Here is a 15,732-nt window from a genome sequence, read left to right on the forward strand (position 1 = left end):
ATGCAGCAATAAAAATACTGCCCTGCTTGGAACTCTTTAAAGCAATTGTATTTTCTGAGACACAGATGCTTTAAAGAGCTGCAACAGCCACAACATTTATACTCCTACAGATGCAACATTGATACTACTGCACACTCCCTACAGTTTTTATTTTTTATTTATTTTAATCCCATTTATATCCCACCCTTCTCCGAAGACTCAGGGCGGCTTGCAATCTAAGCACAAATCAATGTGCTTAGCAATAATTAGGAGCATATTTTCCTAATTGTTCTGAACTTGTTGTGCAGCCCAATAACAAAGCACACCAAACCATGGCATATTCAAGAAGAACTGGATTTCAGAAGTAAATTGCCCAACAGGCCAACCAAAGGTCATAGGTTCTGTCCATGGAACTTCCTATGGACCCAGCTGAACAAATTTTCCCTAAAACAATACTGTTCATCAGTGGCCAAAGACAGATCAGTTGTCTGCCTCTTGCCTGGGGTTCACACATTGCACTAAGTAATGGGTTCCACCAGGCCATCACATAAGCCATAATTTGGTTTGTGAACACAGGCAGTATATTATGGTTAACCAGACTGAGTATGGGGATGCAGTCCATGAAAAGCAGCTTGCCATATTCATATTCTGAGTGGCCTTTATTTGGACTCATGAGGACTAGAGCCTTTATTTTGTTTTTGACAAGGGAAAGAGCTCAGGTCTTAAAGCATTTGCTGTGCCTACTGAAGCTCCAGGTTCTCATCTTCTGAGTCACCGAGTGGAACGATAAAGACAGATCTATGAGACACTTAAGGAGCTATTGCTAATTAAAGCAAACCGCATTAAAGCCGATAAGCAAATAGCTTGATTTTATCTAAGGCAGCTCTATAGTTTGGATTCTTGAAAAGCCAAACACCTTTTTAAAAAAAGGTTCAGCGGCTTTTGGGGTGCTCCCTTGATTTTTTTTTTTTTAAAATTCCTTTCCTTCTTCAAGGTGACATCTTCTTGGAAAACATCAAACCTCAATGGCGAGGTGAATCGGGCAGCTTTTTTGGCATGTTCTCCATCTTCTTCCCTTCAGCCACTGGGATCCTAGCCGGGGCCAATATTTCAGGAGACTTGAAGGTAAGCTGTTGGCTTCAGGTTGCATCAATGCATGATGGAGCTCAGTTGGACTTCTTCCCTTGCTCGTCTGTCTCCCTTAAAGATTCACATTCCCTTTTCAGTAAAATATATCCAGGGCATTTTTCAGAGAAAAGGATTTAGAAGTAGAGGGGGGGAAAAATGGTAGCAGATTCACTGAAAGCAAGAGTTAGGAGAAAACGTAGCGAAAGGATGAAATTTTGGTTTCAACAGCTAAGGAAATTCTACTTGCATTTCCACAAAAAGAGAAGACTGAAAGTATTTGGTGGGCTAAAGGTTGTTTTTTTAATATACTATTATTGAGCTAGCTTGGTTTGAGATGTAGGATGTGGGGAGCTCCTCCCCAAGATGGCTGCTGCTGAGTAGGCAGAATTTCTTCTCCTGCCCACGATGTTCTGCCTTGGCTGCCAGAGCTGATTCTTTGGCAGTCCCGCCGCTGGATTGGAATGGGTACTTAGGAATGACCCAAGATGACCTTTGGATGCTTGTGGACCCATCCAGGAGGGGGATATCTTGAAGATTACTGCTCCCTATGGGAGCAGCTGGAAAGTCAATAGTCTACATCTCTTCCTACCAGCAGAACTGTTTCCGTAAGCAAGCCTGAGATGTAGGATGGGAAGCTGGGAGACTAGTTCTAGACCTGCCTTAGGGACAAAGCCAGATGGGGAACTTTGAACTTTGAACCAGTCTCTCTCTTTCAGCCCTAGGAAGAAGGTGAACCACTTTCCAAAAAAAACAAAAAACAAACACAACCCTGTTGCATGGACTTGTCAATGTATCACCAAAAGTCAAGACTGACTCAAAGGCAAACATTTGCATTTCACCTTTAGTTCAGGATGAGAAATGAGAGTTTACAGCAATATAATTTCAACCAAAGCTTATGACTTATGAGGGAAACAAATAGGATATCCTTTGTACTTGTATGTGTCCCTTTCTCAGGTTCCTCTGCAATGAGTTAACACACACACACACTCACTTCCCTAAAGCGGCCTTTGGCATCCTGGTGCCTTTAAAATTGATTTATGGGAACCACAGACCTAGCCTACCTATGTGATATCAATTAAGGAAGGGTGATCTCATAGTTGGATAAAAGAGTGAGTAATTTTCCATTCAGATTGCTCTTTAGACATGTGTGAGCAAGATCTGGCCAAGCCACATTCCACAGAAGACAGAAGAATCCCACTAAATCTCCTCACAATCAGAGGGTACAGGCTTAAAAGATTACCCCTTTTCTTCAGAAGCATCATTTAGACCAGTGTTTTTCAGACTCGGTAACCTTAAAAATGTGTGGACTTCACCTCCCAGAATTCCATAGCCAGCATGAGAGGTGAAGTCCACACATCTTAAAAGTTGCCATGTATGAAAAACACCAGATTTAGACCAATTCCCAAACCACCATCTGTTAGAAGCTCAGAAAAGAAGATCAAGACCAAGATCCTTGGCTCAAGATCTTCCTCGGTCAAGGACCAACATCAGGACCAAGAATCTAGCCTCAAGATATGCTCAGAGAAGAAGACCAAGGACAAGTGGCCCTCCTTTGGGAAAGAACTGCCAAACTGGGGGGACAACACAGAGAAGGCCCTATTCTTTATTGCTTACCTGGATCACATCAGATGAGGGAGCACGCAAGGAAAAAAAATGGGAAGATACTTCACTATTCTACCAGGTGCAGCTGGCTTGTGCAGCTGTAATCCAACTTTTCAGGAAGCGCCCTGGTTTAGCAATAAGATCAATCCAGAAAATAAGATTTGGAATGGAACTAAGTCAAAGAATTATCTTACAGAAGAGAATATCTGTAGCTCAGGGTTGAACTGCGGAGTCCTTGGTGTTGTTCTCTGAGCTTGGTTGTTGGCTTGCAAATATTTCATTACCCAACTAGGTAACGTAAGCAATGATGTACGATCAGCACAGATGATATTACCTAGTTGGGCAATGAAATGTCTGCAAGCCAATAACCAAATTCAGAAAGCATCAAGAACTTCAAAATATATCTTCCACCCAGAGTAACCTATTTATGGGTTATTTCTGCTATGATTCATAGAATGGGAATAGAATAGTTATTTGAACTATTTGCTCCTTGCAAAATAATTCCTGTTGCCTGTGAAATTACTTTACCTGGATCAGATAAGCATAGAATGGGCACACCTGGGTGCTAGAGCTTTCAGCCTCATAGTAAATGGGTGAGAGGGCCTTACAGACTGGGAAAGAGGAACAAGCAAGTAGAGACACCATATCTAGCTAAGTAATGTCCATAGTAACCATGCTGATCTCTAATTATGCAACAGACCACGTAGGGCACCACTGAATTTAATGTACACATCACAGTAAGCAAGAGAGCTGTGCCAATGAATTTCAGCACATATGGCTGGTTGCAGTAATATTGCAACAACTGTTGCAAGCAACAATTCTTTTGTAGGTTGGGGCAATGCTATGCATATCTTCTGGTCACTGGCACTTGCCCCAAAGTATATTCAGTGCTGGTGAAACATCCCATCTCCCTTGGATATAGCAGAGGCAGTTCTAGCAATAGAAGAACTACATTGTCCCTGGTCCCACTTGAGCTGAAGGTTGAGTCCTCTGAGCTGGAGCAGCAGATGGTGCCCATAAGGAGAGCAGCTAATTGGCTTCCTGATCATTGATTATGGCTTCTCCTCCCTCAAGTGCTATTAGGTGGGGCCGCTGTAGGAGGAAAAAAAAAACAAATATGGGACTAGAAAGTTTCAAATAGCATATGAATAATTTTTAATAATTATAGTAGTGTTATTATAATTATTTTAGTTTTGTTATAAGGGAGTGAAAGGGTGGAAGGTTTGTTAACGTTGTATTAGATATTTAGCATATGTTTGCTTAAGATTGCTATATGTAATACCCTGTATTCTGCTTTGGGAAGTTCGGGGGGGGGGGAAGGGGGGAGGGTTGGTGGGGAGGGGGGGTTCATTAAAACTTTGTAAAACTTTTCAATTAAAAAAAAACTGTTCTTCATCGCAGCTGAACTGAGAGAGATCTGGTGGTTTCATCCAGCTGCCAAGCAGATGGGGCTAGAAAGAGAGTGCAGGGATGGAAGCCTTGCTTCTCCTCAGAGACAGTTAGGTGGAGGCAGTTCTAGGAAGTGAAGAACCATATTGTTCAATGACCTCGGCTGAATGCATGTAGGAGGACCCTTGCTTTCTCCTGTGTCATCTCTCCTAAAATGGGAGGCACCAAACCTCTTGACCATTTTTACTCACCACGGTCTTTCTTTTGCAGGACCCAGCAGTGGCCATCCCCCAAGGAACGCTAATGGCCATCTTCCTGACCACCATCAGTTATTTGGTCATTTCCGCCACCATAGGTAACTAAGATTCCATTATGGTACCAGAGGCTCCCAACGTCTATGCCAGGCTCCCAGTCCTATGAGACCTTTTTTTTTCCCCATGTTCTACAGGAGCTTGCGTCATCCGTGATGCCTCTGGAAGTCTAAACGACACTTTGGTTTCCAACTTCACTGGTGGAGACTGTGTTGGCCTGGGCTGTGGGTACGGCTGGAACTTCACTGAATGTAGTGCAACACGGACCTGCCCATATGGGCTTGCCAATGATTACCAGGTAGGGTTCCTGGAGGCACACACACACACACACACACACTTGCTCTTTGGGAATAAAACAGAGATTTTGGCTTTGTAACTTGGAGCTTTAAAATGATCCCCCACCCCTCTTTTCCAGACAATGAGTATGGCGTCAGCATTCAGCCCTCTGATCACAGCAGGAATCTTCGCTGCTACTCTCTCCTCTGCTTTGGCTTGCCTTGTGTCTGCCCCCAAGGTCTTCCAGGTAAATTGGGGGAAAATTACAGGCAGAGGGCCAGAAACAGCATCAATTAATCAATGGGATAAGTAGCACAGTGGGTCACATGGTTAGGACACTGGGTTGGAGGTCAGCAAGTCCGCATTCAGGACCTGAGTGCTGCCACGGGGTGGGGTGAGCTTTCATCCTTGCACTGGTTCCTGCCAGGGACATGAAAGGAGTCCCCAACTGGGGTTCCCCAGGGCGATGGCGATGTCACCAGCTAATCCTTTCAACCTGGAAACCCCTTAGCGCTTGTGACATGTGCGATGTGATCAATGGAGTACCATGCCCCCAGAGTTATGGGTGCTCGTTACTGGAGGTTTTCAGAAATAGTCTGGGCAACCATTTGACTGGGATGGTATAAGGCTCCTACCTTGAGCAGGGATTTGTACTAGAAGACCTCCAAGATCCCTTCCAGCCCAACGTTCTATGAAATATGGATACCAAGTTGGGGAGTTTCCCCAAGAATATCCTTCAAATTGATGTTGGCTGTGAATTCTGGTTGTTCCAACACATCTGGAGAAGCTTAGGGTTGCAGAAAGCTTAGGGTTGCAGCAAACTCCATAAATTCCTGAGTTTGGTTTTCTCTCTCCCCAAATTTAGAACCAGGTCAATTTCATTGGTTAGCGTTTAACTTTAGGAAGGAACAAGTTCTTGCTCACCCGGTCAGGCTGAACTTTGACAAGTGAGGGGATTTCTTTCTGAATGTGCTGAGTTTGAAAATTGTTTTTACAGTTTTAAAGCTGGCAGGTGAGGGGAGAGTAAGAGACTGTTTAGAATGAAAAAGCTGCAACAGCTGTGTAAGTTGCTTTTGTTCTCTTCCACTTTGGGGCTCTTTATCAGAGAACAGTAGACAGAGATGTCCCTAAGGTGCTTTTCACAACTGGACTTTCCTTTTACTTTTCCCCCTTGAAAACGTTTCGCTTCTCACCCAAGAAGCTTCTTCAGTTCTGACCAAATGGTGGGGAATAGAAGGATTTGTATTCTTTGCAAGCCATCTTTTCCCCACCCTTTAGCCAGAACTGAAGAAGCTTCTTGGATGAGAAGTGAAACATTTTCAAGGGCTTTTGAAAAGTATCTTTGGGACAACTATGACCTGATTGAGAATTTCCATGGACGCTGATGTTATCACAGGTAAATTCTTGGGAACTGTGAATTAGGTCCCATGTTCATATGAACTGAGATGGGACCAATGCCAAATTAAATATTACTTGCTCCAACCTGCCCAGCATCTGGCTGTAGCAAGAAGCCTTTAAACGTCCCTCTGACCAGTAGCTTTGATTGTCCCCAATGGGTTTTGAGACTCCTGCTTCCAGCTTATGTCCCTCTTCCTTCCAGTGCCTCTGTCAAGACAACCTCTATCCTCTGATCGGCTTTTTCGCCAAGGGTTATGGAAAGAATAAGGAGCCACTGAGGGCTTATGCTCTGACCTTTATCCTGGCCATTGCCTTCATCCTCATTGGTAAGTGAGGCTGCTTATAAATGGATCATCTGAATTTCTCTATCCCCCAAATGTGAATGAAAGGCCAAGGAATTGAAGTCAAGGGTGAAGTGAGATAAATAGGTTGGAAATGCTTTGAGGCAGAAGATGAATTTGACCATGGGTTGAGGAGCCAGTTGTAATGAACAAATAGCAATAACGCTTAGACTTATATACCGCTTCACAGGGCTTTACAGCCTTCTCTAGGCGGTTTACAGAGTCGGCCTATTGCCCCCCAACAATCTGGGTCCTCATTTTACCGACCTTGGAAGGATGGAAGGCTGAGTCAACCTTGAGCCTGTCAGAATCAAACTCCTGGCAGTGGGCAGAGTTAGCCTGCAATACTGCAGTCTAAACACTGCGCCACTACAGCATGAATGAATGAATGAATGAATGAATGAATAGCAATAGCACTTAAGACTTATATACCACTTCATAGTATATAAGCCTTTTCTATATAATCCCTCTAAATTAGGGGTGTCAAACTCAATTTCATTGAGGGCCGCATCAGCATTGCGGTTTCCCTCAGGAGGCCGGGTGGGTGTGGCCAGGGTGGGTGTGGCCTACTGGGTGGGCGTGGCTAGAGTGCGTATGGCCTACTGGGTGGGCGTGGCCAGCTCTACATCGTTCGCATCAAGGGTGCCTATGGGGGCCTGGGCAGGAGTGGGACAGATCTGAGGGTCTCTGGCAGAAGGAGGGTCTCTGGGCCAGGGCCAAGGCAGTGGGGGCCATTCTCTCACTGTTTCCAGGATGGCTTCGCGGGCCGCATGAAACCACTTCGCGGGCCGCATCCGGCCCCCGGGCCTTGTGTTTGACATGTCTGCTCTAAATGGTTTACAGCAGGGGTCTTCAAACTTGGCCCTTTTATGACTTGTGGACTTTAACTCCCAGAATTCCTCAGCCAGCATGCCTGGCTGAGGAATTCTGGGAGTTGAAGTCCACAAGTCATAAAAGGGCCAAGTTTGAAGACCCCTGGTTTACAGAGTCGGCCTATTGCCCCCCAACAATCTGGGTCCTCATTTTACTGACCTTGGAAGGATGGAAGGCTGAGTCAACCTTCAGCCATTCAGAATCGAACTCCTGGAGTGAGCAGTGAGTTAGCCTGCAGTACTGCATTCTAATCACTGCGCCACCACAATTCACACAACCCTTTAACTATATTAAATGGATTGTGTGCTTTCTGGATCTGGGCATTGTAGGAACCCTTCTTTTCAACATGGTTTCCTTTAAGAGGGGATCAGCCTATTCTCCAAAGTACCTGAAGTCACAATAAGAAGCAATGGATGGAAACTAATCAAGGAGGGACCAACTAAGGAGAAATTTCCCGACCTTGAGAACAATTAATCAGTGGAATGACTTGCCTCCAGAACTTGTGGGTGCTCCATCACTGGAGATTTTTGAGAAGAGATTAGACAGCCATTTGTCTGAAATGGTATGGGATCTCCTGCTTGAGCAGGGGGTTTGACTATAAGACCTCCAAGGTCCCTTCCAACTCTTATTCTGTTAAACCACAGCTGATTTGCCTAGGGCCAGCAGATTTGGGGAACACAACAATGGGGTTTTTCTTAACTCGTTGAGGTCTAGCATGTGATGTGAATTCAGCTGAGTGGTCAGTTAAAATTGTTAGAAAGGAATCCCATTGCCCAGGATGTATGATTAGTCACAGGGAGTTCTCGGCTTATAGCCATTCCTTTAGTGACCATTCCAAGCTACAACAGCACCCTTAAAAAGCGACTAAGGACCATTTTCACACAACGGTTGCAGCATGCCCATGGTCACATGATCAAAATTTGGCCACCTGGCCACCGGCATGTGTTGATGACACTTGCAGTGTCCTGGGGGTCACGTGTTCACCATGTGTAACTTTCCCAACGGGCTTCCGACACGCAAAGTCAGTGGGGGAAGCCAGACTCGCTTAGCGACGGCATGATTCCACTGTAGGGATTTGCTTAAGAACTGTGGCCAGAAAGATCATAAAAATGAGGCGAAACTCACTTAACTGCCTTGCTTAGCAACAGAGATTTTGGGCTCAGTGGCGATCACAAGTCAAGGGCTGCCTGCGCCTGGCACGTGAGAAGCCTTGCTGAGTTCTGCAGTGGCCTTCTTAGTTTTCCTCACTGTTCTGTACCAGCCTGCTACCGGCCTTGCAGAAAAGGCAACCCCTTTACAGACGGCAAGAGGCTGGAATACGTCTGCCAAATTTATTACAAAAACAAACAAGACACGAACCAAGATACCGGAGCTTTGAAACACTATCTGAGCGGTTGCTTTCAGCAAACCAGCCCTCCCCACACAAGTCCTTTATAAAGAGTTCAGGGCGTGGCTTCTCTCTCCCTCCTTCCGAGAAGCCCCATTGCCTTCCTCTGTTTGCTCCTACTTGACTGCCTCCTGCGTCGGGCGTCCTTGAACAGGGCCAGCTGTGGGTCATCTTCATCCACGCTGTCAGGTTCACACAGCTGGGTCTCCACCAGGTGGGAGGGGCCTGGCTGGGGGCTCTGCGGAGCCTCAAAGCCATCATCAGCAAGTTCTTCAACACCCCCCTCCTCCCCCTCATCTGAGTCATCCGACCCAACTGCCGAACCCACAGGCTGACCCTGACTCACAACACTCACCTCCCTTTTCCTTTGCAGCCGAACTGAATACCATTGCCCCCATCATCTCCAACTTTTTTCTCTGCTCTTACGCCCTGATCAACTTCAGCTGCTTCCATGCCACCATTACCAACTCCCCAGGTAAGATTATTATTATTATTATTATTATTATTATTATTATTATTATTATTATTATTATTATTAATTTTAATTTGTATACCGCCCTTCTCCCGAAGGACTCAGGGCGGTGAACAGGGCAATACATAAAAACAAGATACAAAAATTAAAAATTATTAAAAAGTAATTAAACAATGCCCGTAATAAATTGATACAGATTAAAAATTAAGATCCATTTATAAAATCCAACCCCGTCCCATCAGGCCAGGCCAGCTTGTTCAAAAAGATGGGTTTTAAGATCGCGCCGGAAGGAGCGGAGATCGGGCGCCATCCGGAGCTCGACCGGAAGATGGTTCCATAGATCCGGTGCACCCACAGAGAACGCCCTCCCCCTGGGGGCCACCAGTCGGCATTCTTTGACCTTTGACCTTTGATGGGCTGGGTACTTTGAGATTTTGGAAAAAGTGCAAGGAAGAGCAACTGAGATGATTAAAGGTCTTCATATGATTAAAAACATACTGTATGAAGAACGGTTGCAGGATTTGGGCATGGCCAGTCTAGAGAAAAGAAGGACTAGTGGGGACAGTGGTAGCAGTATTCCAATATTTGAAAGGTTGCCAGAAGGAAGAGGGGGTCAACTTATTTCACAAAGCACCAGAAGGCAGGATAAGAAACAATGGATGGAAGCTAATCAAGGAGAGAAGCAACCTGGAATTAAGGAGAAACTTCATAACAGTAAGGACAATTAACCAGTGGAAGAGCTTGCCTTCAGAAGTTGTGGGTCCTTCATCACTGGAGGTTTTTAAGAAGAGACTGGGCAGACACTTGTCTGAAATGCTATAGGGTCTCCTGCTTGAGCAGGGGGCTGGACTAGATGACCTCCAAGGTTCCTTCCAGCTCTGTTTTGATTGATTGGGTAGGGGAACCAGGGCCGAGGAGGTAAAACCGTTTTTGTCACAGGAGTGCATGAATTGAGAAGGTAGTGTGGAGAAAATACTTAATCCTCTAATTTATGGGTTGCATTCTGGACAGTGAAAATCTCTGTCTCTCTCTGTCTGTCTGTTTCTCTCTCTCTGTCTCTCCCATTCATTGTTTCTTTATTTGATCTGCTTCTGAGATGACATACCATGACATCTGTATGCTGTATACCAGGGCTTTTCAACCAGTGGTACGGGTACCACCTGTGGTACATTGGCACCTGACAGGTGGTACGCAACCATCCGTGAAAAGTGGTAGCAGGGGAGGGGAATGAGCTGAACCGGTGGCAGCACCGCACAAGCCTGAGTGAGAGACGGCTGGAGCTCAGGGCTGTCAGGGCTCAGCAGAAGCACCAGGATGAGAGCCAGGCTCCAGCTGGAGCTCGGTGCTGATCCTGGCGCTTCTGCTGAGCCCAGAAGAAGCGCCGATCAGCTGGAATGTTGCAGCATCTCCAGGGTCTTGTGATTTACATTCAGATGCTTGGCAACTGATTCATATTTATGATGGTCACAGTGTCCCAGGATCATGTGAAGTGACCAAAACCTGCTGCAACCACCCAGCAGACGGGGGGAATAAAAACCAAACACCCCACCCCATCCCATCTCCGCTGCCAATCCTCAACAGAAATGCTCACCGGGCAGGCAGGCAGGCGTCTTGCTTGGCTGTGGCTGGGGGGGGCACTTTTTTCAGTGCCTTTGTAACTTCGAACAGTCACTAAGCGAACTGTTGTAAGTCGAGGATTACCTGTACTTCATCACTTTTTCCCTTTTTTGGGGGGGGTCATCAAGTTTTTGACACCTTGCTAGGCGACTGGTGGTACTCGGATGCTGCCATATCCTAAAAGTGGTACAATGGGTGAAAAGGTTGAATAGCCCTGCTGTATACAAGTTACTAGTTGTCATAGAGAAACCTGAAAAAATTGCATTGTGTTACATTGCATGTTGTAATGTGCTATATATTAATTATAATGTGTATTTGCATATATATATATATATATATATATATATGTATATGTATATGTATATGTATATGTATATGTATATGTATATATATATATATATATATATATATATATATATATATATATATATATATATATATATATATATATATATATATATATATATATATATATATATATATATATATATGTTTTCTGAGGTTTTCGCGGGTGCCTGTATGTGGATCCTTGGTTTTTCGGGTTTTTCCCCGCGTAGAATTAAAGGTGTAGGCGCAACGTTTCGACGGAATCCCATCCGTCATCATCAGGCTTCTGCTTCCTTCTTCTGGGAGAAGCATGTGGCTCTTGCTCTTTGTTCCTCTTTTTTAAACTGCCAGAGGGGGTGTGTTCTGTGGAGGTGTGCTCTGATTGGGTAGGGGACCAAGTGTGTTCTGATTGGGTGGGAGTGTGTTTTGAATGGTGGGTGTGTTCTGATTGGGTGGGGGTGTGTTCTGAGTGGATGGGCTGGTCTCAGCTGCCAGCTCCAGAACTGAGCTGGTGAGTTGTGCTGCTTTTGTTCGGCTTCGTGTTTGTGGTGGTGCCATGTTTTTATAGTGGGTGTCAGTTTGCTTATTGTGTGGTTTGGAGGGGTTTAAAGTGGCTGATGTTGCAGCTGTAGTTAGGTTTCTGTTTTGTGGTTGTGTGTCTTTATCGTTGTGGGTTCGGATTTGCTTTTTGAATGGTTGTGTGGTGGTGATGTCATGTGATGTTATCATGAGTTTGGGTCTGGTATCATTCTTGGTGGTTGGGCTTCGTCTGTCAATCAAGGCGGGTTTCCAAATGGCTGGTAGACGAGAGGTATCATCTCGTTTATTCATGCTGTGGGGGCGTTTTTCTATCTCAATGGCTTCTCTGATTATTCTGTTGTTAAAATGTTCAATTTTGGCGATAGTTTTGGTTTTTTTAAAATCAATTTCATGTCCCGTGGCTTCAAAGTGTTGGACCAGGGATGAAGTTTGTTCTCCCTTTCTGAGTGAGTTTTTGTGCTCTTCAATGCGTGCACTTATTCTTCTGTTGGTCTGTCCGATGTATGTGGTGGGGCAGGTGGTGCATGGGATTTCGTATACAGAATCAGCAAGGTCCTCCAAAAACACAACATCAAAACAGCATTCTACACAGACAGAAAAATATCCACCATCCTAAGAAACCCCAAGGACATAATTGGGTTAGAAAACCAAGGAGTATACGAAATCCCATGCACCACCTGCCCCACCACATACATCGGACAGACCAACAGAAGAATAAGTGCACGCATTGAAGAGCACAAAAACTCACTCAGAAAGGGAGAACAAACTTCATCCCTGGTCCAACACTTTGAAGCCACGGGACATGAAATTGATTTTAAAAAAACCAAAACTATCGCCAAAATTGAACATTTTAACAACAGAATAATCAGAGAAGCCATTGAGATAGAAAAACGCCCCCACAGCATGAATAAACGAGATGATACCTCTCGTCTACCAGCCATTTGGAAACCCGCCTTGATTGACAGACGAAGCCCAACCACCAAGAATGATACCAGACCCAAACTCATGATAACATCACATGACATCACCACCACACAACCATTCAAAAAGCAAATCCGAACCCACAACGATAAAGACACACAACCACAAAACAGAAACCTAACTACAGCTGCAACATCAGCCACTTTAAACCCCTCCAAACCACACAATAAGCAAACTGACACCCACTATAAAAACATGGCACCACCACAAACACGAAGCCGAACAAAAGCAGCACAACTCACCAGCTCAGTTCTGGAGCTGGCAGCTGAGACCAGCCCATCCACTCAGAACACACCCCCACCCAATCAGAACACACCCACCATTCAAAACACACTCCCACCCAATCAGAACACACTTGGTCCCCTACCCAATCAGAGCACACCTCCACAGAACACACCCCCTCTGGCAGTTTAAAAAAGAGGAACAAAGAGCAAGAGCCACATGCTTCTCCCAGAAGAAGGAAGCAGAAGCCTGATGATGACGGATGGGATTCCGTCGAAACGTTGCGCCTACACCTTTAATTCTACGCGGGGAAAAACCCGAAAAACCAAGGATCCATATATATATATATATATATATATATATATATATATATATATATATATATATATTTGTTTTTATATATACCGCCCTTCTCCCGAGGGACTCGGGGCGGTGTACACAGTAAGATTGAACAATAGTGAAAAACTATATATATATATATGTATGCAGTGTATAATAGGATACGTGTTGATATATAATATACCATCATCAATGGTATACATAATATACTATTATAATATAATAGTAAAATTATGATTATTATGTTCTTCTATTGTACATGACCATCTAGCAGCTATCTTCAGGGTGCTGACTTCTAAGTTTCTGGCCTCGCATAGCCAACATTAAAAACATTAAATCTTTTTTGCACAGATAAAGCTTTAGATCAGGCATGTCAAACTCACGACGTTGCGCGACGTATCATGGCTTTTTTCCATTGCCGGCAATACGGTTGGTGTGGTTTCAGCGTGACGCATCCGGCCCGCGGGCCAGCAGTTTGACATGCTTGCTTTAGATTAAAATGGTGGGAGGGCTCTGGAGAGGATAAATGACATTCACATCTCTCTTTTGCCCTTTCTAGGCTGGAGGCCTTCCTTCCGCTACTTCAACAAATGGACCGCGCTCTTTGGATCCATCGTCTCTGTGGTGATCATGTTCCTGCTGACTTGGTGGGCAGCCCTGATTGTCGTTGGGGTCATCATTATGAGCTTGGCATATGTCACCTACAAGAAACCAGGTGAGAACACCTTGACATTGAAGTTCCTAAGGTAGGCACCGCCACCCCACTTGATGTTCTCCAGAGTTGGGATAATTGAAATGCCCACCATCCCCAACCTGATACCAAGAGACATGCATCATTTCGAGTAGAGTCAGGGCGATTCAATGTTCATCACCTCCAGTCTAGCACAAAGAGATGTGAAATTGTTACATCTGTCTCCAGTGCCCCTTATCCCCCAAACTGGCACCAAGATGTGTGGAATGATAGCATTCCAAATATAGTCCATTTGGAGAAGAATGAGTAGTGAATAATAGTATCTGAGTATGTGAGTACTTGTGCGTGCTGCCTAGGGACCCGGGTTGTTGGTTTGCTTTTTTTCTGTCTTAAGCCCACCAAATTGGGCATAGTTAAAAGATCCCATGGCAAAGTGATAGCAGAGGTGAAATATCCAACAGATGAGATATCCATAAATATCCTGCTTAAAAGAGTTTCTACCTCTTGTACAGATAGTCCTTGACTTACAATGTTTCACTTAGTAACCGTTTGAAGTTACAACAGCACTGAAAAAAATGATTTTCACACTGAACAAGGCCAAATTCACTTCACAACTGTCTCACTTAACTACAGAAAGTTTGGGCTAAGTTGTGGTCATAAGCCAAAGACTACCTGTAAATGGTTTGAGAGTGATCCGGTTGAGCCCCATATTTAACAGGAAAGGATCTAAAACCATGGTGGCGAACCTGTGCCACGCGTCCCACAGGTGGAATGCAGAGCCCTCCCTGTGGGGACGCACGCCGTTGCCCCAGTCCTAGGCCTTCAGCTGGGTTTTATAAAATCTTTTCACTTTAGGCCTCCACCGTTGTGTGCAAAAAAAAAAAAGGTTCAATCAATCAATTTCAACTTCTTGCGGGGAAAAGAAAAGATCTCGCAAAGTTGGGATTGACTGATTGAACTTTTTAGTCCCACCCACTCTGCCGTTACCACTGCAGCCACACCCACCCAATGGGCCATGCCCACCCGGCACCTGACAATACATAAGTGGGTTTTCGGTTGCAGTTTGGGCACTCGGTCTCTAAAAGATTCACCATCACTGGTCTAAGAGCTTGTAGCAGGCCAAGGATCCTATTTCTGTGTCTTCCTTGAGTTTTTGGCAACCACTGGATAGAGAGAAAGTAGGGAATGACTAGGCAAAGATCTTGTTCTTCTCTTCCTAACCCACCTTCCCTCCTTGTTCCTCACAGAGGTGAACTGGGGCTCCTCCGTGCAGGCTGGGACCTACAACATGGCTCTCTCCAATGCCATGAACCTGACCAATGTGGAGGATCATGTTAAGAATTTCCGGTGAGTGGTCAAGTGAAGGAGAAATGTCCTCAGCTCTCAGGGTCCCCCCCATAAATGGAGTAAGGGATGGAAATATGCTTGAGATTGTGGTCTTCAGTTCCAGCTCCTTCTTGCAAATGAAAGTTGAGCGTATTCCTGGTTTCCTTTTCACCATCTTTAACTGATTGACTGCAGTGGTAAGCCATTATCAGCCTTGTTTGACTCATATTGTATGAACCCAGCAGTTGCCCTTTGTAACCAACAGCAGAGGTCCCCAACCTTTTGGGCACCAGGGACTGGTTGCGTGGAGATAGGTTTTCCATGGACTGGAGGGTGCGTGGTTTTGTGTGCTGCCTACATCTTGCAGATGGGGCTTTGCTTGTTTGTGCGAACCAGTTGCTGGTCCCTGGACCGGGGGTTGGGGATCCCTGTCCAACAGTATTGCATGAATCAGAGCAGTTGTGGTTTATTCCATGCTTATGATGAAACAGCCCATAAAAAAGGTAAAGGTTCCCCCGCACATGCGTGCTAGT

The 15,732-nt window shown here is 45.0% G+C and overlaps 1 protein-coding gene across 1 annotated transcript in view; it reads left to right on the forward strand.

The window, feature by feature from the left end:
• Positions 1–15,732, forward strand: part of LOC310649312 (solute carrier family 12 member 3-like) — a gene marked incomplete at its 5' end in the record, with an annotated part of 44,444 nt that overhangs the window by 12,676 nt on the left and 16,036 nt on the right. The window contains 8 exons of the mRNA XM_083377656.1: positions 974–1,104; positions 4,369–4,453; positions 4,547–4,707; positions 4,825–4,932; positions 6,286–6,409; positions 9,058–9,159; positions 13,742–13,897; positions 15,121–15,220. Coding sequence (XP_083233782.1) covers positions 974–1,104; positions 4,369–4,453; positions 4,547–4,707; positions 4,825–4,932; positions 6,286–6,409; positions 9,058–9,159; positions 13,742–13,897; positions 15,121–15,220 — 967 coding nt within the window. The remainder of the gene's footprint in view (positions 1–973; positions 1,105–4,368; positions 4,454–4,546; positions 4,708–4,824; positions 4,933–6,285; positions 6,410–9,057; positions 9,160–13,741; positions 13,898–15,120; positions 15,221–15,732) is intronic.

This window comes from Vipera ursinii (genome assembly GCF_947247035.1).
Source record: "Vipera ursinii genome assembly, chromosome: Z".
Taxonomy (NCBI): Eukaryota; Metazoa; Chordata; class Lepidosauria; order Squamata; family Viperidae; genus Vipera; species Vipera ursinii.